Below are 24,965 nucleotides of genomic sequence, written 5' to 3'. Positions count from 1 at the left end.
ATGTGTGTCTGGGAGCGGGGGTGATACCAGAGGAAGTTCACCATGGAAATTTGCGTACATAAAGTATGTCCACAGTGCCTTTTCTACAGAGAAGCTGTTTCGCAATCCATGAATTCTGGCGTCCGGAAAAACCCTGAGATAAAAAAAATACCGAGCGAATGTGAGCGCGTGCCTCGCGGCCACCGCCCGGCTATTAAAAAAAAAACCAAGAAAGTACCGAGCACTCATGAGTGCGTGCCTACCGGCGACCGCCTAGCATCCCCGGCGCACTTTTGCCAATCCATGCATTGGCCAGGGTTGCCAAAAAAGAACTCCAGCGCTCCACGTAATCATGGCAACACTTCCAAAAAAATGAAGGAAGCTGACACTTATACCAACAAAGATGTAGAAAAGGTCGCTGCTGCAGCGAAGAAGCAAATCGCTGCAATTGTGGACTTAAGCAATCGTGATGGTCGTTAAGGTTCCGTACAGCTTTCCTACCTTCAAGTCTTACGCGTTAGTGTGGGCTTCCTTAATTTTTTAGTGCTTAGATTTTGTTGGTCCGCACATTGTAAACAAAGCCGTGGCTGAAGAGTGCCAGAAATAATAGACTACGATCAAATCACGTCAACAACAACCAACAACAACAACCCTTGTGGCCCACAGCGGAGCCCCAGTCAACAGGCTTCGCAATATTGCCCGGAACATCCGCTTCTCAGCTGATGTATTAAGCGAGAGCAATAAACAGCATTGTTAAATTGACGCTAAACTTGTTCACTGCGTCATACGTACCATTCTTCTTTAAATTTTTCTGTGGGTACTAAAATAAAAATTTGAATCCAATTATCATTCCAATATAAATAACAAGGTGTGACGGTATATTCACTTAACTTCCTATGTCAAAAACTTTGTGCACTTGCCTATACCTTTTTTTATAAAGGCGATACCAGGCGCAAACAATGCTTTAACGTTCCAAAACAAGCTCTTAATGAGTTTTCCGTGTGCCAGATATTCTTTTAACAGGAATATTCCTCGTGCGAAATGCCCTATGAAAATTTCGCATTCCCGACCAGTTTATCTACGACGAGTTGGGCTATGACTAGTGGCCTTGTAACGAATGCACAATACCCATAGGCGTCATTATTCGGCATCGTGTATACATCACAGTAAATTTCAGGACTTTTTTCTCCGCCAGGAACGCGCCGCCGTGTCGAGTGTCGCCGTGAGGGACGTACGTGGCAAATTCTGATGTCCAAATTACGTACACTTTATGTATACAGCCCATATACAAGAGAACTGAGATGACACGCAGTGGGCTTAGAAAGTGCTTGCCGGGGCCCAACCGGCGCCCTGGAATTCTGCCGGCGAGCTCCCACAAGTTCGACAGCAAAAAACCCTCTTGCTCTCAAAGGGCCTCGCATCATGCTTGGCCCTTCGAGAGCAAGAGGGTTCAACCCAATTCAACTAGGTCCAATCCAAAATCAGGTAAGCTGGGTAGTAAGTAAGTAAGTATTGTTGAATAATGCGGACTTAGCCTTGCATAGCTGCCGGCAATTGATCCGCCTAATCGTCCCCAATACCATATCAAAACTCTCAAAGTCATCACACCTCACTTAGTCCTAAAATAACAGACACACAATGTCACCACACCTCATTTAGTCCTGTGGACTGCAAGAATTCGAGTAGGAGATGAGACACCTCTCTTCGCACAATCCAGTGGTCCATAGGAAAAATAATGTCCTCCGATGTAGCATGGGGCACTCCTAACTTCTGGAGATCACGAAAAAAGTTCGTCCGCTCAGGGTTGGTTTTGGAGCAGTCCATAATGAAGTGATCAATGTCACCAGTCACACTGCACGAGGGGCCTCCTTAACGTTTCAGTGCATTTTCTATGCGACCCTAGCCCTATGCGCCATGTTTCTTCAACTCCGAAAAAAGACATGCAAGAAGTTCACCGCCAAAGCAATGTTCTGTGCAGCCAACGATTCATCTCTACTCACACCTCGCTATTAAAAACGCAGTGTAACGGCTATTGTTTGCCAGTCGTGCGCTGCCTTATTCACAGTCGGCAGATAAGTGCCCGGCTGTCAGCGTTGCCACGGAACAGTCGGCTGTGTCGACGCTGAAGCCGGGAATTTCAAAAACCGAACCGCATGCCGCACGTGGTGGCAAAAGCCCGCACTACTGGTCATGAGCGGGAAAGCTGGACATGGACAATTCTAGGATTTTATTACCCTTGCTATGACAGGAATTTTCGCTGTAGCACCCAGTGCAGTTGCAGGTTCCTCTTCACTGAGCGACTGTCGAGCGACTGTCGAGGCAATATCCTCCAGTACTGCTTCTTTTCCCTTTCCGGTATCCTCTTGCAGCTTCTCGACCAGACGCGCAGATGAGCGAACTTCAACGAATCTGCTCCTTCCACGTCAGTGACGTCACCACCTCCCTTCACGAACTGGGCTGCCTTGTTAAGCAGGCCACGGTTCCTCTCCAGCAGCTCTTCCATCTCCGCTACTCCCTCAACGTCATCAGGATCACACGCCACCATAAGGTGCGTAACCGTGTAGTTACACCTGAGCCCCTCAAGGATAACACGCAGCTGTTCGGGGAGAATTCCGTAATACTCGCAGATGCTCACACTAGATAAAGTTTTGTTCGTGGCCAGCACCTCAGACAAAGACCTGCAGATTTCGGGATTCAGTATGTCCACACTCATGATGAAGTCTGTCACCGTGTTGTTATCCTTGAGGGCGTCGAGGACCTTGACAAGAGCCTTGCCATCTTCTTCCACGTGCATGAGGTTCTGGATGTTCGTTATGGTCGAGGTGCGGTTCAGGACGGACACCAGACCGTCGTCCAGCGCATCGAACGTCTTACCACTCGGATGGAAGTGGAAATATGCGCACCGTCTTGCTTTCTGCCACGGTGTCGAGGAAGTCCTGCAGAACGTCCGCGTTCACCGATTCTGTCACGTCCACGGACACATCCGAGCAATGCCTGTCTTCCCGGAGGAGCCTCGTGAGCTGCGGTAGAAACTTTTGCCTCCACAAGATATAAAGCCGCTTGAAGGTGTTCGCGTACTTGTCCTCATCGAACAAAAAGGACACGTCTCCCTCACTCATGTCAGCTTCGAAGATATCCACTTTCTCTAGCGCGGAATTTACCACTAGGGTTTCCGCGAAGGCGACCACTGTCTTGGAAGTCAGGGTCTCGTCTACGACGTGAAGCTTTTTCAAGGTGTCATTCGTTGTGAGGGCTTCTGCAAGCACCGACACCCTGCGTCACCAAGTTCATCACACCACAGGCTTAACTCTTGGAGGGCCGTGTTATCCCGCAGCAGGTCAGCTATGCAGCTCGCCAAGCCACCAGCATCGTCGGAGGTGTTGTGAGAAGGTTGGCTGCCTCCCCTAAGATCCAAGACACGTAGGTTTCTAAAAACTCCCGAAAGCCCCAGGCAGAAATCCTGACCCTCAAAGTCGATGTGCCAAACAACCAGCTTTTCGAGCGACTCAGGTTCCTCTAAATCTTCAAAAACAGTCCTAAAGACACTCAGAGAAACGTCTCAAATAGTAAGCTTCTTCACCGGTGCGTTCTTTACCAGAATATGTCGGAGAGCGCGGGCTTCCTCGGGCGAGAGCTTGTCTCCATACTCGAGTTCTAAGGGCCCTGTAGCGATGTCGCCACTCGGAGCTGACGAGGTATCCCTTTTGTCGTCGGCAGCAATCGAGCAGCGAAGTCCTTGAAACCCTTCGCTCAAAAATTCGCTCACGACGGCTTCTTGAAGCCCGGTGTCATTGCCAGTTGCTTCGGACATACTTGAGATAAAACAATCTTGTATGCCCCGCAGTCCACGTGTATCTGCCCAGATGCGTTGACAAGCGAACGTGTCGCGTACACTGTCCCAACCCTGGTACGTCGGATGATCTTTCGCAAAGGCGGGAACGCCCTAACACAACAACTTCCAACAGCTTCCAGTGTTTCCAGTCAGTTTTTCAGGTGGTTTCGCTTCGCAAGAACGACGAGGCACGCCTCACGAACGAACAGCAGTGTTCTCTCAATATTCTGTTCCAAATTCATGTTGCTTCTTGAAGACGCCCTTCGGGCCTACACTTGCAGAAATCGGCACGTGCGCACAGGTCTGTCTGCAAGTACAAAAAAAAAGAAATAATTGATTTTGAGAAGGCAACAGATAAAGCTTATCGAAACTGCACTAAAGCCACCAATGCACGACGATAACGCATTGAGCTGAATCGGAAGATTTCACAGGGAGCTGCTTGCTCAACAAAATTACGCTGTACAGAAAACGTGGGCCAAAGCAACGATTTCTTGGACTTCATCGATCTGACGCGTCTGAATGTGCGTGGAAAGTGATAATTATTTCATTACAAAGAGTTCACAAGAATACCTGGTGATGATTGTAGGGTTTAACGCGCCGACGCAACGCAGGCGATGAGGCGCGCCGTAGTGGAGGGCTCCGGATTAATTTTGACCACCTGGGGATCTTTAACGTGCACCGAAATCTCGTACACACGGGCGTTTTTGCACAAGAATACCTCATAAGAACGCTGGCAGCAGGACATGGCATTACGGTTATCTACTTCTCCCTCATGCTTAGTTATGTATGTGATTTTACTTCATTATGTGAGCGCTTCACTGCTCTTATTTTTATGCGCATAGTCCGTCCACAGTTTTGTTATTGAATTGCGCTGTCAGTTCCTTTCTGTCTATTGTTTTAAGCTGATTGGGTGATTGATGTTTGTGTGACCACTGGGCTTCCCCGTCCGCATACAAGCTCCTGCGAGTTCTTCTGCGGGAATGCAAGAAAATATATTCTATCGTGAGTGAAATAAACTCAAACTTCGAACTTCAAAGCTTAAAAGTGCGATCAAAAGCGAAGCATAATCAAAATGGTTTGTTTATCACTTCGAAATGTAGTTATCACTAGCGAAAGCAAAAACTATGCACGCCGAGTTCCGTGAAAGTTTGCTTTTTCCGAAGATTCCACAGCCTGTCGTCTAGCAATATCTACTGCATGACTGGATTCATCATTTCACTTGTTCTGAAGGTCCCGTACAGACAACCCAGCCGGCGCGCCATCGATGGTGGGACTAAGACCAAGCGCCGGCGAAGCAGCCGTTACCCATCGCCTATCCGGGTGGTACCACAGCAACCAGGCTCCGAGAGAGCAAAGCTATAACCAGAGTCCGTCAATGCTTTTCATTGACGGACTCTGCTATAACAAAGGCGCAGCGTGCGCTCCGGCGGCTGGAGATCACTTGCGACGCGGCGAATGACTTTGAAGGATGCAGGGTAGTACAGCCGCGGAGCTTTAACTCTAATATAAATTGAGCACTCCCAACTACGTGGCTCACTGCCTAATGCTATAAGCATTCGCGATTCGATCACGTACACTTGTTATTTTCTCTTCGCCAGTTAAGTTGGAACGCCCGGACACACTATACTGCCATTGTGCTTGGTGAGCCAACTCACCACGAAACGAATGCCCATATCACTTGATATCCGCGTTTTAATAGTGCAGTCGCTGTTGGAAAGGTAATCGTGCATGTGTGATAACTCTTAGCCATATATCCCAAAAGACAATTAACAATCTTAGTGATGGCACAACGAAACCGCCTTCATAGGATTTCTTGCATCCGCGCGGCATGCCGGCAAGTTGCAACCTTAATTATTGCACATTAACCATTAGTCAGCCTTCACGACCAATGTACGCTTTCTTCTTTCAAGCCTGGCTGTGTGTTGAGCCCCAAGTGCAATCTTTAAAACGATGTACCGCCTGTTACCTAATTTCACACTAACCAGATCGCCTGACGTTGTTAAAATGATCCAAACGGCCTGTCTTTCACTTCGAAGAAGTTAAGAAGTTCCTTGATGCTTGAAAAAGCCTGCAAGAATTTTTCTTCTGCAGCTGTTAGATCTTTTAAATTCGTACACTTCCCGCCCGAAACGCAAACGCCCAATCGTCCCATTCACAAGTTGAGTTTAATAATTGGTACGCTCTGAGGAACTCTGCTGCACGAGAGTTTGCGAAATTTGTAAGCTGTAGCGCAAGAAAAACGCTACTTGCAAAAAAGTTGAACTTTCGATTCAGGTCCACATGCCAAAAAGAGAAGCTGAAATACCGCTCAAACAACAACAAAAAAGAAGGGGTCATTTCGGCTGACTGCTTTCTTATAGAAGACAGCAAATTTGTAGTCGAACATGCGGTCAATTTTCACAATGTTATACTGCTGGTACAAAGAAAAAGTTGGGGAATCATACGACACGTTTGCAACCGCACGAAGTAGTTTCTTCTGCAGACTTACAAGTTTTTGTATATTTGTTACCTTGGTGTTCCCCCATACTAAGAAACAGTAACTGACATGGGAATAAAAAAAGGCATAATAGAGATCCATTTGGTTTTTGCAGGTAAAAGCCCTTTGTTGCGCCAAATTATCCCATTAAACCTCGAAAGTGCGACACAGATTTTGCTTACGTGGGCGTTCCACGACATCGTGGCAGTAAACACTACGCCAAGTGACGTAAAATTGTCAACATATTCAATGGCAGTATTCACTAAAAAAGCATCCCCCTCGCGAGGGGCACGATCAAATGCACAGCATTTCCGAGGGGGTGCGCCGGCAAGTCGTATGGATTACGTATTGGTTGTTGGTTTTCTTGTTACACGCTGCACGTCATCAAATTTGCGGTGGGCTACAGCGGGGCGTCCCGGCAGCACGAGACGCGACCAGCGCTGCTGGTCTCTCGATCATAGTCTCGATCGCGGGACCTGTGTCGCCATCTTGCGGAGGCGCGTGACAACTTATGGCGGGTCTCTCGATCATAGTCTCGATCGCGGAACCTGTGTCGCCATCTTGCGGAGGCGCGTGACAACTTATGGCGCTTTCGAAACAAACCATAAATGAGTGAAGGATATAAGGCGCTATCGGTGCATCGAAATCCGTGTTGGTTGCGTGGCTCAATCGGTAGTGCGCCCGGCACTTGCCGTTCCGCCCGCGGCGTCATGGGTTCGAATCCGGGCGCCGGAAACTGTTGTTTCTTTTATAGTGTAGTGGCCTGGCTGCGGACTAGGCCGAACGCCGCGTGACATTGTGAGTTACTAAAATGCTATGCATTTAAAAAACAGCGTGAAAGAAACGAACTTCCTGATTTATGATTGGACTTGCGCAAAACAAACGGGGACGAGGAAGGAACGACAAGGACGAGCGTTCCTTCCTCGTCCCCGTTTGTTTTGCGCAAGTCCAATCATGAATCGTTTCCAACTTGGCCGGCTTGCTGTGATGCTTCAATTCCTGATTTACTTGTCCATTTCAAAGCACGAGAAGCAGCATTCGTCTGCAACAAATGTCGAAGCTGCAAACTGCGCAATTCTAGATCGTGGACCTGATAGCCAGATGCGGTCGCACGCACGAAAAATGCAAGAGGAATACCTCTTTGGGAGATAGGCCTACTGACACACGCACATATGATCAACATTTGGATGAATCGATGTACTAGCGACCAATTTTTATGTGTAGTCGTGTTCAAGTCAGCAGCCCTGCATTGCATCAGTAAATAACTACGACGTGCTTTGAGACTATCATTTGATGATTGATTGAAGGGTTTAACGAGCCGACGCAACGCAGGCGATGAGGCGTGCCGTAGTGGAGGACTCCGGATTAATTTTGACCTCCTGTGGATCTTTCACGCGCGCCGAAATCTCGTACACACGGGCTTTCTTGCTTTTCGCCTCTATCAGAAAAGTGGCCGCCGCGGCCGAGAATCGAACCCGCGACCTCGTGCTCAGCAGGGCGCCTTCGCCACTGAGCCACCGCGGCGGGTGAGACTATAATTTGACCGCGAGCACACAGGTCATTAAAAAGACAAGAAGGTGGCTGAACTGCATATTCTCCATTCTGTCTAAGGCTAAGGTAGCCTACAATTTCAGAAAAAAAAAAAAATGTGTAAACATGCTTTCCTGTATATTGCCGTTGTGGTGTTCGCACACTAACCCCGGAATAAGACATCGCATAAGTAACCGAGTCAGCATCTCGGTCGTAAACCAATTGTAAAGAGAGTTGCCGTCAAAGTCTGACCTACAAAGGATCGCTTCTTTCAGGTCTTTAAAATTTCAGAGGAACCCCTGGTACTTGTTTGGTCGAAGTGAGGCGCCCTACGAGACGAGAAAGGTGCGTTCGAAGTATACGGGCAAAGTACAGACAAGAGATAAAAACGTATCGCTCATAGCGACTCACTATGATGAGTGTTGAAATGCAAGGATGGCACAAAGATAAGCCCGGACCACTATACGGCACAGCGGGTGCGGTATCTCGCCACCAGCACGCAATCAATTGGGCGAGGCTCGAGCCGCAACTCTTCCGATGAAGGAAATGGACTGCCCTTGATGGGAAAACATCGTAACCGAGAAAATGAACGGAGATAAACGCCGCCGTACGAAACACCGCGCAACGGGGCCACGGGTGCTTTCAATGACGTCATTTTTTTTCCGCTGCTGAGTCCCTACCAGCCCACAAACCATGAAGCACAAGTTAAAACTGTCCAACGCGCTGCCGGTTCCCAGCCAATTTACGGAAGCTCCACCAAAATGTTGACTTCATGTTTGTCGGTATAACTCTCGACTAGATAGGCATATCGCTGGGAGGGAAGGTTCATTCCGAGTTTGAGAAGCTAGCAGCTTCTATTTATTTATTTATTTATTTATTTATTTATTTATTTATTTATTCACCTTCTACGTCACACACTCTCCCTGGGCGAGTGTGGCGAACGCGTTAACGTTAGGCCTAACGCCACGCGCCAGCCTGCTGGATGCGCAGCTCGCGGGGACGCAGGTACTTTCTGGTCATGACTTTGTGAGAAGGTGAGGCGAAAGGCGTAAATGCAGAAATTAGCTTTAGACTGAGTAAGGGGCCAATGGAGCAATGCATATATATAGCATCGCTCCATTGGCCCCATTAAGATGAAGTTTGAGAGAGACGGTACGAGCTCAACTTTGACAACCTATGAAAAGTTACAATCGGATAAACACACTTGTATGTGGCATCTCTATCTATTCCTTGCTCGTGACTCACACAGCTCGTGGATATATAAGCTCGGGGGAACGGCTTTGTGGTAGGGATAGATATCTCGCAGCGGAGATGGGTCGGCAGTTCTAATTTCGAAGCAGGATTTTAGGGTAGAAGAACTAGTAGAAGGAAGAAAGGGCATCGACCCGTTCTTGTGGATCTGTCAGCTGTTTAATTCTGTCAATCAAAATCATTTCAACTTCCACCATCTAATGCGCCCTTCTATAATACTGCACTCTAGTGGCTGACGCTGATTGGCGCTCCACGGCGGCTGAATTTCCGCGGCCGCGCCGGCTCTTTACAAAGAGGAAGAGAAGCTTACAGAAGCACCCCTGCGTCCAACTTCCGCGCTCACTAATCCTCACCCATGCACTACGGCATGCTGGAAGCCTTCAGCCCCGGGGGTTCGTCAACATATGAAACAATAACAGGGTGTTGGAAAATAAATGCGCGCCTTCAAACGATTTCCATTTACAAATAGCTCACGTGCTTCCTTGCATTGAAATATTGCATTTTTTTTTCGATTTACGGTGTATTTTGTTTTAAAATAACGTACATGTCATCGGTGCGCTTGATTTTTAGCAATTGGATAAAAGCCAGTTTTCGCCTGTTTGGAAGAAAAGCTGACCGGACTTTTCTCCAAAAAGACAAGCAAAGTTGGGCTGCACGTATAAAAAAACTGCTCTTTTTCTAAAATTAAAAAAAAATAAACCAACGAGGTTGTCTGTATTGCTACAGAAAATATTGACTACAAAATAAGATCCTCGTGCTAAGTTACGTTCCCAATCAAGTCAGCTGTTTCTCCAAAATATTTTTTTAAGAACGTTCAATTACAACGACGTTCAAATTACTAAGAAAATGCTTTCTCCATTAAAAGAACTGTCATGCGCTCATGTTCTACTCTGTTTTAACTGTCAACCTGGCGGAAACAGGCGCATGCTGCACTTACGGGTTTTAGGCGCACGCTACAAATGCATGCACGCGATCGGAGAGTCCGGAGAAATGCACGTACAGTACCTCCTCCCTCTGAAATAGTTTGATCTCTCTCTCTCTCTGATCGTCTGCACGCATTTGAAGTGATATTTCATCTTGAACTGCTCGGAACTGCTTTGGACAGCTCTGTATTTTAGCCCATGCAATTTCTATTGCGAGAGCAGTCCTGCACTGCCCACGAACTGCGCGGAACCATTCTGTACAGGCATATAACAGAGCAATGGCAAAACTTTGCAGCAGACGAAACACGCAACGGCCGGAGCGCTGCGCGTGCGTGTTATAGAGAGGCGAAGCTAAAGTTTGCCCGGCGAGGGAAGCGCTGCCTTCTCCCCTCCGGGGGAGTACGCGGCGGCGGGCGCCGCTTTGGCACGTGCTTTTTCCGCTGCGCGCGTGCTGCATTTTTCGCGCTAGGAAGAGGGCTGGGCAAAATTTTTAAATGCGGAGCATTTCTTAGTCGCACGATGTCGCGCTTCGGCGTCGGCGCCGTCCACACGCTCACTGCGCATGCGCGTCGCGTCGAGGCGCAGGTGCGCGTCTCTCCCCCATACCCTCCTCGCTCTCAACAGCAGGTGCGGCGGTGCGGGAGGAGCGCGTGTACCCCGAGCGCTCCGTCGCTCTCAACAACAGCTGCGGCGGTGCGGGGGGGAGCGCGTCTGTGCGCGCATGCGTCGTAGCTACCCGTGCGCTGCGTCGCGCTCGGCGGCAGGGCGCGTACACGTGATAACGGCGTGGTGGGTGCTTGGAAAGTTGGCGCGCTTGTGTACGGAAGTGTGCGCATGCGCGTCTCTCCCCCGTACTCCTCTCCCTCGAACGCGGGCGGTGTGTGTATAAGCGGCGGAGCGCGCGTTCGGAATTCAGTCAAGGGCGCCTTTGCTTGGCTTTCGCTTGACTTGACGCTTTGCTTGACTCGAGTAGATGCGATGGGAGCAACGTCTTCACCAGTTACGCAATCGCACGACCGCTCCTCAAAGACCCCTTGACAGTGCACTTTAGTGACCACAAAGCAGCCATCCTCTCCGTCCAATACAACGACGGCATTAAGCAATAAAGACAGACTTTAACTTTACACTCCTTGCCTTCGCTTCTCCTCCATTCAATAAATAAAAATAATAAAGATGAAATAACAATTAAGCATTCCCAAACCATACCCAATTACGCAACATTCACGCGATACCCCCACCACTCTGCGACGCATTTACTCAAGTTCCCCCTGTGGAAAGATGCGGGCGGGTTTTTTTTTTTTTTTTTTTTTTTGACTTATGAAACCATACGCGTCAGCACGTGTCCAGCAAGTTCGGTTTAAACGTAGAGTAGTTACTGAGTTCATTTTTGTCGACGTTTGTCTTGTCGTCTGCTACAGACGCGCCGCCTGCTTCCCGCCGCTCGACCGGCAGACTGCCCCGACGATTTTAAGGGGGGAAACGCGTTGTTCGGCGGTCGTCGGTTGCTCTTTTCTTCTGCAAGGCGACAGCTGTTCAGCTTGTCACAGCATAGTTTTCTCTTGTTTGTTACTCCCTTCGCGTGCTCGCGCTTCGGACATCCGGTCTTTCTGGACTGCAGAAACACTGAGGCTTGCAATAAATGTAAGATAAACGTGATTGATTATGGTTAATAGGTTGTTTCTTACTCCTGAAACAATCAGCTGCATCTTATAAAAACGCATTAGAAAGGCACACGCTAATTAAGGGGTGCGCTAACAGCCCCGCATTTCCATTTTACTTGCCCTTAAAGAAATTTTTGTTCGCAATGTTTGTCACCCGCTTGGAGTACAAGTATGGGTTAGCGTGACAGTTCACGGAAACAACAGAACAGCTTGTGGCGTATAACTTTTAATTACTATTAATACGCAGAATTTGGTGTATAACTGTTTTAATTACCAGTATTTGTAAATGTGGGAAAAAAACGAACAACGCAGCAATCCCGTCCAGAACACAAGTCACAATGACAAGACGGACCAGAGCTACTACAGCCAGGTAAATCGCTAGAAACTATTTTTTTTTCACCCATGCAAAATGTCAACCTATTGTGTTATATATGGACGATATCGAACGGCACCAGCTAAACAACTCCAAAGTTCATTTATTATAGCGGAAAACAATCATTGGCAGCATGCATTAAATAAAGTGTAGAGGGGAGGACTCGTTAGAACACTAGTTCGCATTTTCAAAGCCGGGTAATGTAAACTGAAAGCACACAGATACAAACAAAAATGTGTGAACTTATTTCACCTTTCGAGCCGCAGTGATCCATGCTTACCGTCTATCCTTTTGGTGCGCTTTCGCGGGGAATATGCAGAATTTAACGAATGGATCCTCTTCTTTACTGTCGTGGCAGCTGACCATGCAACAATATGGGGGGTTTGCTTCACTTTCAGTTTCATCTTTTCGTTTTGGGCTAGTGAGGACTGTTCCCGCCACTCTTTGTACGTGCTGGCTCAAGTGGCTCGCGCAGCCGGCGGTCGCTTTGTTCGCATTCGTGAGTAGGAGGCTGGATGCCTCGGGCGGTGCGAGAGACAGCGCGAGCTGCGCGTGCACTTGTCAGACACGGAGGAGCGGGCCGGGGGGCGTCTTCTTAGGGCGCTGAAAAGCCGTTCACCAGACGCAGTCGTTTCGCGATGACTGAGGTGGTTAGACCAGCCAAGGGTCGCCCACAAGAGCACTCTTTATCCCGTGAAACCGCCGGGGCCCTAGGCCGTTCGAAGTTGGACAACTTCTGGCGGAGAGCGATTTTCGGCCGGAAGGCGCCGCGTTCCGGCCGCCGGAATGATTTTGGCCGGGACGGAACGACCCTGCCCGAGGTACCGTTTATGGGCTTGTAGCAGACGACGCGTCTCTAGCAGACGACAAGACAAGCACCGGCAAAAATGGACCCAGTAGCTACTCTACGTGTAAACCGAACATGCTGGACACGTGCTACAGTGAAACCCGTTTATAGCGAACTGCAATATGCACCGCGATTAGTTCGATATATCCAATAGTTCGATATATCCGAACCCGCCTATAACAAGCTTATTGTTACGAGTTCGCAATCCTCGGGAGCCCCCAGCCCCCTCCCCAACTCCACCATCCGCGTATGCAGAAACGAACACAGTACAGTAGCCATTACCATATCAAAATAATCCATTTATTGCAAGTAATAAAGCTACTTTCCGCCTTAACTGCCAACGTTGCAAAAAAAACTGTGATTTTTGTTTTCACTTTCCTTTTAGCGGCTTCAACTAGCATAGCATTCTCTACACAAAACATTGTTTGCACCAGTTCGAGTTCGCGTCCTCAAAAATATAAGAAGCATTGGCGGAGCACACCGACTGCCGAAAGCGCTTTATTATAAGCGTCGGACGGATTTCACTCGCGACATCATCGGGAACGTTGGCGAGCTCTTCCCACCGTTCACCGATGCTGCTGTCTTGGTGCGGACTCGCTGACTGGGCGGGCTCCGTCGCAAGTTCCGCGCATCGGAAACAGTTACGGAAAGAATTGGGCGTCACGTCGCTCCGTGCGAGGCGCAATGTCTCAGTCGTGGCTCTTGCTCCGTGGTCGCGGTCAATCCACATCTCAATCGCCGCTCGAGATCATGCATTTCGGCGGCCATTGTAGGCACCCAGAGTTCGATATATCGAATGTGAACTTCGTTATAAGGGATATGTTCCCAATGTATTTCTGTAACTGAATTATTTTTGTTCGATATATAGCATAATTCGCTCTATCCGGGTTCGTTATAGCCGGGTTTGACTGTAATCTGTATGCTTTCATAAGTCGAAAGAAAATTTTACCCAGCCCTCTTCCTAGCGCGAGAAATGCAGCACGCGCGCAGCGAAAAAAGCACGTGCCGAAGCGGCGGCCGCCCCGGCGTACTCCCCCGGAGGGGAGAGTGCAGCGCCACCTGGCGATCGTTCCGGAGCCTATATCTAAGACTTCCGCTCGTCGTGCACTGCTGCAGTCAATCAGCCAGTGGCACAAAAGTGCTAAAACAAATGCGAAAATGCGCTTACCTGTGTCCAATTCACAGCGGGGACTCCTCGGGGCCCAACTGGGCCTCTTGGAGACGCGTTTTTCATTCCAATCAGAGCAGGCGGTGTGACGGTGTCTACATAGCGGGGAAACCGTTCCGTGAGTCGCCGCGCACAAGAAACGCTTTTACCATCGCCAGTCAACATGCATTATCGGCTGAGTGAGACAGTCAAAAAACAGATTATCCCCGATAAAAAAGCGGGCAAACGCCGCTGTTGAAGTTTGTAGGTGTGTCTTGTAGACATGAAATAAACGGTGCGCTGCGCGCAAACAGAATTCAGCACTAGTGCTAAAAAATGCCACCACCACACATTGGCGCTGTAAGCGCAAGCGATTGTTTGTGTAAGCCGGCTCAAATTTTTTTTCCTTGATCTGGCCAGTAGCCACTACGCAGAGCTAGTGAATATTTTTGAACTGCGTCGAGCACAACTTTGTGCTAGTGAAACCCTCCAAACTTGACCACACTAGTCAGCCAAACCATATAGTCAACATAGGCCAGCTGCAGTCATGAAAAAAAAAAAAAAAGAAGGGACGAAAGCAACGGCAACTGATCAGCGCCGGGCAGCTGAAGAAGTCACGTCCTCGACCTGCTTCCCGTACACGTCTTGAGCGGGCGATCAGAACGCGATCTGGGGATGTTCGGTTCGTAATATTGCAGTACTGCTAAGCAATCTGTGGGTATGATACACTGTAGGATACATGCGCGAAACAGAACGGACGGACGGGACGTCCCGTCTTTTTTTCGCATTTTATCCTGCCTGAATTTCCACAGCTTGCCCACATTGATCTAGCTAGGCGCTTACGCGAATAGACCTTTTTTCAATATCGGTCTGCGCATGCGCTGGCTGCCAGTCCGCCATTCTTGGCTGTCTCCTCTAATAAACTGGGCGCCCCCCTCAGCTTGCAGCTTGGGGGCACCAGTTGTACATTTTCATTCCCTCTTTTTCGACAACTCGTGGCGAGTTAAACAAAAAAAGCTTACAGAGGAAAGTGGCCGACCACGTTGCGAGCGTGGTCAGATCCCGCTGCGAGTACACAGTTAGGGAGTAACGAAAATAAAAAAAGTAAAGGCAAAAGGGCACTTCGACCACTGCAGATTAGTCCCGTGACCGTGTACAAAGGTACGCGTCATGAAGGAAAAGAAAAAAGGTTAGGCATAGAGGTTAGGGAGGCCCTGACGTCACGTTAGTGAGAGCAGGGATTTATACACACCCCCCCAAACAACCCCCCAGAAGAACTTTGACACCTCCCCAAAAAGATTCCGCAACCACAAGCACCCTGCCTAGGGATTTATACAACACCCCCCCAAACATCCCACCGACACCCCCCCAAAATCGAAATTCTGCATAAACCCGAGTGAGAGAAAGAAAGCTAGCTCTTTATAAGAGAAAAGCAGAAAGCTCTGCAGGCATGTTAATGCCTGCATGCTACTCTGCAGGGTGGAGAGGAGGGAATAAAGTTGCAATAGGAAGTAAGGGGGAGAGAGAGAAAAAAGAAGGGAATAAAAGTGAAAAAAAGGAGGTAGCATGCGTGTTGGGGACCGTCAGTGCAACACGTGAAAAGTTTATAGACCATTTCTGGTCTTACATAATCTCAGTGACACCAATGTCATGGAGGTATTCAAATACTGCGGTTAGCACTTACGCTGAGACGAGGGAGATTGCGAGGTCGTTTCTTGCTTGACTGTATATAGGGCACTCCAGTCAAATATGCTCGACTGTTTCCGGTGAACTGCAGTTGTTGCAATAAGGGTTCGAGGTTGAAGCCGCACCCACCATGTTGATAAGCCCGCTGAGCCCAGCACTCTTTCCCATTCTCCTCTGCTGTTTCCGGTTTGATAACAGCTTCGCGGTACGGGCGGCTCGCCAAAGCAAAAGCAGATGACTGGAGCAGTGTTTGGGTCTGTACATCATGCCGGTCTTTGTGCGCTACGTCTCAGCTGGGATAAATTTCACTTCGCGTGGATAATAGGCTACAGTGGTTTGCAAGATGCCTCACTGTTGCGTGCCAGGTTGCCGGTCGCACCCGGCAAAACTTGCCGAAGCTGCCAGCACACACCTTCTCACCGGCAGACCGATAAGGATGGAAAACCAATGCGCCAAATCGACGAGATATCGTTGCGAAAGAACGGCAACTATGCTCACCGACGACGCCAATTATATTAACCATCAGATGTTGCCTTTGAAGAAGCATTACACCACAAAGGAAACGACAGTAGAAGAAATGCTGCGAAATCACCTGTAGCGCACAGATTGCAGAGGCAGCCACAGTCTAAGCGCTGTGACAAATTGTTTGTGACGTTTAGCCAGATTCGGCCGCCGCAGCCGTAAAGTAGGCAACACTGTCTACCGGCTCATTAAAAATGACGTCACTTCATCCACACTTTTTGCAATTCATTAGGATGCTAGGGGCCTCTCCACGAGTATTCTCTCCTCCATGAGTACGGGTGATGGGTGGGCGCGATAGGGACTGCCGGAAAAGAATATTTTCTGCACGAGTTCTCCAAAAATGGGACACTTTTTGGGGGCGTGTCTGACTGCCATTTTTAGTTCGCCGTGGTGGCCTCTAGGAGGACCAGTACTGAGAAAAGGTCCATATTTACACACTACATACAGCGTGTTATGACAAATGAGCGTGGTTGATAATTTTTCCTGAGAGAACCACACTTCCATTTGCTCTTAAACGTCGCACAAAGGTCGAACTTTGTGGTCTCTAAGGATAAGGAAGCACTTGCCTACTTATTTAGAAAAGTAAAAATCCTGTTAGTCTATGGGAAAACGCAGCAATCTTGGCCCTCTTGGCCAATTTCCACCGTGTTTTGTACTAACCTGGAACGGCTGCGCCACCTGGGGTACGCAAACTGCAACTCGCAATGCCGGAGTTGCTGCAGCACTTGCAACTAGTTCCAGGTAGCAAGTGTGGCGAGTTTAAAACGTGTCAATCGAAGAACCATTCAGCATCATCGCCCAAAGGTGTCACCCACCGGAGAGTGAAAAAAAAGAGCCAGTGCGTCCGGTCCCGCTGCCAGGGAAGAGCGCGCGGCAGCCATTTTTTATTTCACTTCACTTCTCCCAAGAGCGTGCGCGAGACACAGGTTTGTGGTACACGAGGAACACAGGAGAAGAAAGAACACTTGGAATGAGCTTGGTCGAGGAAGGTCGGCCGGAGGCCGGGCAGGCAGGCGCGGGCAACACCTCGCGGCTAGGCAGGGCATGGAGTACAGACATTCTCACACCAAGAGGCAGACGCCTAAAGTGTACCGCGAAGAGGGTAGGGAAAGAATTTGTGGGCCCTGCCTCTCCACTGTCAAGTAGCTGCCCCGCACGCTTGCACGGCCTCCAGAGACGGGCAAACAGATACAACAGGTGGGCCCTTGTACGACGTGTGTGGTGTGCACAACAGTCCAGTGGTGACGGAGCAGACAACAACGCGTACACCGACGACGGGTGTGGTGTTTGTTTTCACGACGGCCACCGGAAGGGAAACGAAAGAAAGAACAAAGAGAATACGTCAACACACCGGCAACGAACACCCAGGCGTGGCGAAACAACTGCCACCCACGGTTTACAACGCACCCCACACACAGACGGCTGTTTCGCGAATCCACACAGTGGGTCCACTCTCCGTGTCACGAGACAAGGATCTCTAACCGACACACCGGGCCTGTGGTGTCACCTCCCTGGCGGCAAGGTGCATTGACCTCGCTTTTTTGATTCACACTTTTCAGAAACGAACGACGCTGCTTCTAAGCGAAAATTGCAGTCGCAGTCATTACAGGAGGGCAGGCAAGCCCCGCCAGCTTGGGACAATCGAGAACGCACCGAGAAATGCCCGGCCAAGACAAAATAATGATAGAATACATAAAAACAAAAAACAACGACAACAAAAAATAGGCAGCCCCCAAAAGCGTGGCGCTCGCAGGCGTCTTCTCGCCCGGTGCCTTTCCCGCTTGTGCGAGCTGCTAGCTCTAATAAATAAAATACCACCACTGCCCGCTAGCGAGCGTGCAGCAGAAACAGCGTCGAGAGCGCACAAACGCAGGATCCCAGCCCGGCGACACAGGTTTGGACGAATCCAGCACATTCCCGCGTTCACTCACTGGTGCTCCGCCTAAATTCAAGGATCCCGAATGCAGCGAAGACAGTATCTTTAATGGGCGCTAAGAAGCCTCTGTGGCACTGGCAAGAAAACGAATGCACAGTGTGTTTTATGAATGGCAGCCTATGCTATGCAGTACGGCAGACCTGGCAATAGACTGCGAGGTAGAGACCCCCTTCGGGCCTTTTACACCCCAGAGATCCCACTTGACGTCAGCAGAGAGGTCACACAACACAATGCATCCATGAATAAAGACCCCCTTCCCCCCTCGATGTCGCAGTAGCACTGCATTCCCATTTCAGCATAGGGAAGTCTGCACCTGTTTCAAAGGTGAAAAACCTCCAAGGTGAAAAACCTCGAAGGTGTTTCCAAGGTGAAAAACCTCCACGAACCAAGGAGCTGAGCACGTCGAATGCTATCCTGGATGTCTGGGGGCAGGCCACCATCAACTATGCTGATTGTACAGTCTGACAGATGTACATGGGCTAAGCAAAAATGCATTGCGTGCGTGACACTATATGACCTGACTTTTTTTCTTTCTTACCACTATAAGCTGACTTGTGTCAACTTGTTTCAAAAGTCAAAATTATGGCAAAGTGCTCGAGCTTTTTATTTTCAGTAACGACTAGCAGAGAGCTGCGGCAAGCATGGATTAAATAGGCATCGGTAATACTCGTGAGAGAACACTGTAACAAAAATGTGGGGGGGGGGCCCTACTTTTACAATAACATTTCCCATGGCAACGGAGTGTCATACGTTCCTTACTTCCATTGTATTTTGATGAGACACCCTCGGACCTTGATTTTCACACCACCAGTGCTGGTACCTTCTATGAAACAACTGATTGAAAGACAATTAATAACAGTGGGGGAGAAAAAAAAAACAGCGAGAAAGATCAACAGTGTTGACATTAAAGTATTGTAATTGTGCAACACATACACAAAAAATAGCTAACGGCTATGGCAGCATGGGTTTAAACGGCAAATCCTCCGTTAACATCTTATCGACGACAGAGAGCATGCTTTTCTTAGCTTATCTACAGATAGCATGTTGGCTTCTTCACGCACCCGAAACAATACAAGGAAAACCAGGCGCGTGTCTAGCTTCAAGAGCAATTTCACAGCCCACAATTTTCCATAACATTTACAAACATTAGGACGATGCCTGTTTGACCTAGTTGGCAAGGCATGTTCTAACACCTCGAAACAGCGGTAAGGTGGTGCGTAGAAAAGGCGACACACCCTGCGTCCTGGCTCCCCCATGATACGCATTACACTGCCTTTTCAAAGTATCCTGATCAAGACTTAGCGACTGCCTCTACCGGATATGATGGGAGCATTAACCAGCAGTCAGCACACCTCCTGCTTAAGACGCACCTGAATACTAAGTTCAGGTAACCGTCCAATCCCCGCAACGAGCGACCTCAGAAGATGTTTTAACAGGTACAGGCAAACTGACGTCCCTTCGGACGCAGCAGCTACATTCACATCGGCTGAAACGTTCACCGAAAACCGGTCACGCAAACACAGCATCCAACTGGCCATCATGTGACAAATCCGCAGCCGAAACAGTTGAAGCCATCGATTCAAACATTGTCTAAACACACAGGTAGGTAGCATGAATGAGGTGGTAAAAGTGGTCAAGTGGCGAGATTCTACTCAACAAGCCCCATTTTTTCAATCTGTTCATTGCTTACTGACAGAACAATTGTTGATGGAGCCTTGGATTGTCCATCTGATGGCCACAAACCACGCTCGCAGCTGCGACCAATCGGCCAAGGAAAATAACTTCCACCAGAATCTCAACATCCCGATACAGTCTGCGACTGTGGGGCCTGCGATTTCTGTATATCCTACCACGTACTGAACCTTCTGTTAAAAATGAAATTTTTGACTTTAACGGTAGTTTCCCTGGCAAGTCCCGAGAGCACCAGTTGTGCTTGCTGCATACGCTCGCAGCCACGGATAACAATCCTTGCAGAATTATGTGCGCACAATTTTGCCTGCAAATCCTATTTTAGCCAGTTGAAAGTCAACGTGTATCTCAATCCTTCTCACTTTCAGCTCACACTTGCTGGCCACAGCTACAAACGTCGTCGTGCCCACACAGAAAGGCGAAACCAGAGCTGTGGCTTAAGTTGAAACAGTCCATAAACGCGAAGAGAACAGAAAGGAACTTCTTTTCCCCACCAATGATGTAAAATTCACAAAGCACGTCTGCCAGGAACTCTGCGGGCCTAATCCACAATGGTCTAACATGCTGGTAGATGGAAGAAGATCATGGCACAGAATATTCCCCCCTCCGAGGTGGTGAATGCGGCAAACGAGACAACATTAGCAGAGGGCTTCACAAGTCCTGAACTAGGTTGAAGCGCTGCATGCTAGGCTTGTACTCCTTTTCACCCGCTTCCCAAGACATGTGAACCTTTCAGAAGGAGAGTAGTAACTTTAAGTGCCGTCCGGTGGAGACTCCATTAGTGCGGCAGCCGAAGCGAGGGAATACTGACGGCGTAGACACAACAACTCTGAGGAGCTTCGGGCTGCGCTTCTGCAAACTAGAAGACGGCCTTGTGCGAATACCACGGCCCTTCCACAACATGAATTTTGAACCAGATGCTACACCACCGGAAGGCACCCAAAGAAAGAGCCCTACTGCGCCAGACTCCGGCCATCACAGGGACAGGGAATGCTGGAAGCACTTCGTCCCTTCCACGTGCCCTGGTTGCCCAAAGTCATCCTGTCTTCTAGGCCTTCCAAGTACCAGTTTCGGACTCTCGTTGCCACAGGAATATACGGGGAAAACAGATTGCCGGATTGCATTGTGGACAGTCTGTGGAGACTCCGTGACTGGTAATCGAAGCGCCTCCTCGTTGCGACCTCCATGTCTCAGCGCCTACTGCCACTGGCGAGCCACGAATGTTCACCAGCTGGCTGGACCAACAGTTGAGCTGCCTCTGCCGGCCTGTCCCTGCGATGCAACGGCCATGACGGTGGGCCCAAAAGAGAGATAGAGAGAGAGATAAAGAGATAGCTATGATGCTCTTCGCACGGCATCGCTGCGCATCTGTTGGGGGCGCCCGTTGAGGCCCCCAGCACGTCGTCGGTGCAGTTATTGTGGTGGTGGCTGCTGAGGCCACAGCAGGGAGGTGTGCGGCGCAGAAGTCCCGACGACCAACGGCGGCGGCGACGACGACTAGTGGTGGTGACGGGGATTGGGGGATGGGGGCCGCATCATCGGAGGTCGGACACGTTGGCCTTGGAGCCGAAGGCCTGCACCATCTGCTCCTCGTATTGGTCGATGTTGCGCATCATGATCTCCTTGCAGGGTCCCAGCAGCCGCTCGAAGGCCGACACGTCCAGGAAGGCCAGCTTGACCGTGCCCACAGCGTACACCGACGCCGCCCGCGGCTTCTTGGTCAGCAGCGCCAGCTCTGCACGCACAAGAGGGCCACGGGTTGGAGAAGAGAACCATGATGAGGTCAGCCACGACAACGTAGATATTCGACAAACCCCACAGCATGATGTCAGTGACTAAGTCGATATAATAGTCCCTGCCACAGCCCTCAAAACAAAGCTGCAGTTGCCAATTGATACTTGGGCGATGATATCAGCCGCACCACTAGCACACCATGCTCTAAAACGACGCAGCTGAAAAACCCAGACTGTACTGCAGCGAGTTCCTTTTCCTCACCACTTGATCATAATACTGCGATTCTGCTCTTCCGCAGCTCCTGCCTTCTGTTGTAACTGTGCGAGAATACCCCACTTTTTCTAGCACATTCTATTAGAACCTTCATCCCCTAAAAACATGCCTCTCCAATACCCGAGCATTCTGCCGAGCGCGAAATTCTTGAAGCTCATTTTATCGGACAGGCAGGGGAGAACTGCGTTAGTACTCCGTCCATATCGCTGACAGATAAAGAAGTGGCCTTTATAGAAATGCAATGCATTTTGACGTCACAATGCTTTTAGTATTTTAGTTTTGTGTATATAAGCAGCGTCTCTTTTCAATAGAATCTAGTTGGAAGTTCGGCACTGTGTTGTGTGTTACGTTTCTTCTTCGTCCCTGTTTTAGTGCCGAGTAATTTTTTTAGCATAATCTACCAACTCGCCCACATCCAGCTTTTGTTACTTTGAAATAAAAATGTTCTGATATTAGCTGAAAAATAGGCTCGTAATGGTGGATGAGGAATAAACAAGTGATTTAGCCCTGTTTTCTGTGGATTTTGAAGACAAACTACCTGAATTTTTCACAGGAATAATTGTCGTTAGGTTCGCCTCAAACCAATCCGCTACATTTCTAGCACCATCCTGAAGAGCTAGTGAATAATCTGATTTGTCCAACACCAGCGGGGTGTCATCAGCGTATTGATACATTATCGTAGTCTTAGCAACAATAGCAAGGCCATTAACAAAAACAAATTAAAAGAAGACATGACAAAACAGATCCTTGCGGGACACCACTCTTAAAGGCCAACTGCAACGAAAATTTACCTGCCCCAAATTCTGCTTCAACGTGTAGTATGCACCACTAAAGTCCCCTGTGACCTAATTTTAAACTCCACAAATGCGCAGTTTTTTTATTAAAACCCTTCGAAAACATGCCACTTCAGCCGACGCAGCACCCAGCGGAGTGTCGCCACAACTTGTCGCCACTGCGGCGAACTTCCGGATGTGACGTGCCAGTCAGGACTCCCGTGCGGCCGTCGCCTCTCCTCAGTAGCCCTTTTATGTGCGGCCTCACGCGAGTGAGCAGTGTAATTTGTGCCTCTTGCATGAATAATTGCTTTAACGTGTTTCCGTAATGCGAGAAGCTGCAGAATTTCTGAGTCGCCGAGACATAAAGAGCAAATTCTAAGAGTGCCGGGGCCGGTCTACGCGAGGCAATACACCATCCGTGAGCGAGTATGGCAGTTGCAAATGGCCAATTGATTTTGTGGTCGCGATGATAGCAGCAGGCTCTCAGTCGACTCGATGAGCACGCGAGACGTGTGTACGGCCTATGTGAGGCGATACGCTGTTGGCGCGGCTGGTCGGCGGGTGAACAAGTACGGCGGTTGTGTGGTGCACTGCAAGATCGCGGCCGGGCTGCTTTACGAATGGCCGACACGAGATGATATGCTGTCGTCGCGGCATGGTCAGGGCCCAAATGGGTGTGGAAGCTGCGTGGCGCACTGTAAGCTCGCGGTAGAGAGTCTCTACGACTGCGCAATACGCAGAATGGCCAACGCGAGACGATGACACTGTTGTCGCGACCGGTCGCGGCGTGAATGAGTACGGCAGATAGCTGTGCGGCCCACTGCACGATCGCGGCTGGTCGACTCTTCGGGAGCGCGAGTGCCGACGCGAGGCGATACGCTGTTGTCGCTGTTATGGCGCCAGTCGGGGCGTGAACAAGTACAGAACGAGGCGCACGTTCAGTTCAAACAACTTCGTTAAAAAACAAATAAATACTAGCCGCTTTTGGCAACATTTCTCTTACCAGTTAGAAGAACAAAACATTAAAAAGGGTGGCCAACTTGCCAGCATTGAGCCTCGGGAAATGTCAGTTTCACGACGCCAGCGAAGACACTGCAGTGCTAATTTCATTGCAGCATGGCATCATTATCTAAATATTTTGGCGTTGGCACCCTGTTAACAGGAACAAAACTGCCCATGTAAAAAAAAAAAAATGCTGGATTTGAACTTTGTTAATTCTTCTTTTGCCCCATCCTTTTTGCGTTGCCTGTTCGATATGGTCCCAATGAACCAACTAGCCCAACTTGCCATGCTTCTGCTCTTCCTCAAGGCTGACCCTCCAGCCGTGCACCCCTAGTGCTAGCTGCGCCAATTTTCAAAACGAAGCCGGCTGGAACCGCGGAAGCCGTGCACGATAACAGCCGTAAAAAAGTAATGTTTGGTTCACGCAAGGCTCAAAACTCGAAAGCTAGAATAAAAGAAAAGCAAAACGAAAACACGAAAGTAACACAACCATTTTTCACATCCCATCTTTCTTCAAATAAATACCAACGCAGGCCTGTTTTGTCGAAAGAAGTTTGTTAATGCCACGTTCTCACGTATCGCTCCATTTAGTTTGAAATGCCACACGGAGGCAGGTAAGGATTTCATTATATGTGGTGGTTTTGAACCCTGGAATAACGTGTTTTCGTATCTAGAGTTTTGATGCGAGCCAGACTGCCGATTTGCTTGAACCGATTGTTAACCCCTACTCTAAAAACGAATATCAGATACAACGAACTAATTTGCTGCCCCGATACTACTTTTAAAACGATGTTCGGCTGCACTGCTGCCGTTATGACGTGCTTGTACCAAGTGGTGAGGTGCTACGATTCTTAAAAGTTCTTAAAGCCCAGCGACGCGTAATCATGTGTAACAGTTCTGCAAATCAATTTATAGCAAGACATGCATCGATGATCAACAATGAAGATATGGACTACGAGCAAAGCACTGTCTGTGGCTCTAGCTAAAGTCGATTCCCTGAGCGGGGAGGGTTTTGCCGGTCGGCTGCCAGCAAGCAGCGGCAGCAGCTTGCTCCGCCGATCTCAACGTGACGTCAGTGCCTTTACGGCCGGGATACGAGTTGCGGCCGCCTCCGCCAGCGGAGTTTTCAAACTGACCCAATCTAAAAACGTTAACCGAAAGCCTGCCGCGGCCTTCGCAACCACGAAATCAGCCGTTGTGCGACTGTTGTACTCCATGCCGACCGGCAGGTGACCCCAGCACTCTTCGAGTTATCTCTTTTTCTCCCGGCAACCCAGAGCTTCTTCAGCCTTCAGCTTCTCGCATTTTGGTAACGCGTGAAAGCAATT

General features: G+C 49.2%; 3 protein-coding genes across 4 annotated transcripts in view; all 3 read right to left on the bottom strand.

Moving 5' to 3' along the window:
• Nucleotides 1-18,603, bottom strand: part of LOC144159809 (cAMP-dependent protein kinase type II regulatory subunit-like) — a 56,387-nt gene extending 37,784 nt beyond the window's left edge. Inside the window, exons 1-2 of the mRNA XM_077691491.1 lie at nt 18,540-18,603; nt 15,704-15,943 (exon numbers count right to left, since the gene is read on the bottom strand). Coding sequence (XP_077547617.1) covers nt 15,704-15,943; nt 18,540-18,603 — 304 coding nt within the window. The remainder of the gene's footprint in view (nt 1-15,703; nt 15,944-18,539) is intronic.
• LOC144158416 (uncharacterized) lies at nt 1,438-14,292 on the bottom strand. The gene is made up of 2 exons (XM_077689290.1): nt 14,041-14,292; nt 1,438-4,118 (listed from the first exon to the last, which is right to left on the bottom strand). Exon 2 carries the CDS (start codon nt 2,771-2,773, stop codon nt 2,219-2,221), a length of 555 nt encoding a protein of 184 aa, XP_077545416.1. The 5' UTR covers nt 2,774-4,118; nt 14,041-14,292; the 3' UTR covers nt 1,438-2,218.
• The window catches only part of Pka-r2 (cAMP-dependent protein kinase type II regulatory subunit), a 131,984-nt gene continuing 124,089 nt past the window's right edge, over nt 17,071-24,965 (bottom strand). For both annotated transcript variants that reach the window (XM_077689289.1, XM_077689288.1), the window contains exon 9: nt 17,071-21,587. In XM_077689289.1, the coding sequence (XP_077545415.1) occupies nt 21,388-21,587 (200 nt within the window). In that variant the 3' untranslated portion in view covers nt 17,071-21,387. The remainder of the gene's footprint in view (nt 21,588-24,965) is intronic.

This window comes from Haemaphysalis longicornis, unplaced genomic scaffold (genome assembly GCF_048455015.1).
Source record: "Haemaphysalis longicornis isolate Haplotype H1 unplaced genomic scaffold, Haemaphysalis longicornis Haplotype H1 scaffold_10, whole genome shotgun sequence".
NCBI classification, from domain to species: domain Eukaryota; kingdom Metazoa; phylum Arthropoda; class Arachnida; order Ixodida; family Ixodidae; genus Haemaphysalis; species Haemaphysalis longicornis.
Note: the sequence above shows the minus strand (reverse complement) of the source record. Positions and strands in the feature narration are given on the sequence as shown.

What these genes read in the sequence shown, in the direction of transcription:
- LOC144158416 (XM_077689290.1), bottom strand. Translation starts at nt 2,773, where the DNA reads ATGCACGTGGAAGAAGATGGCAAGGCTCTTGTCAAGGTCCTCGACGCC.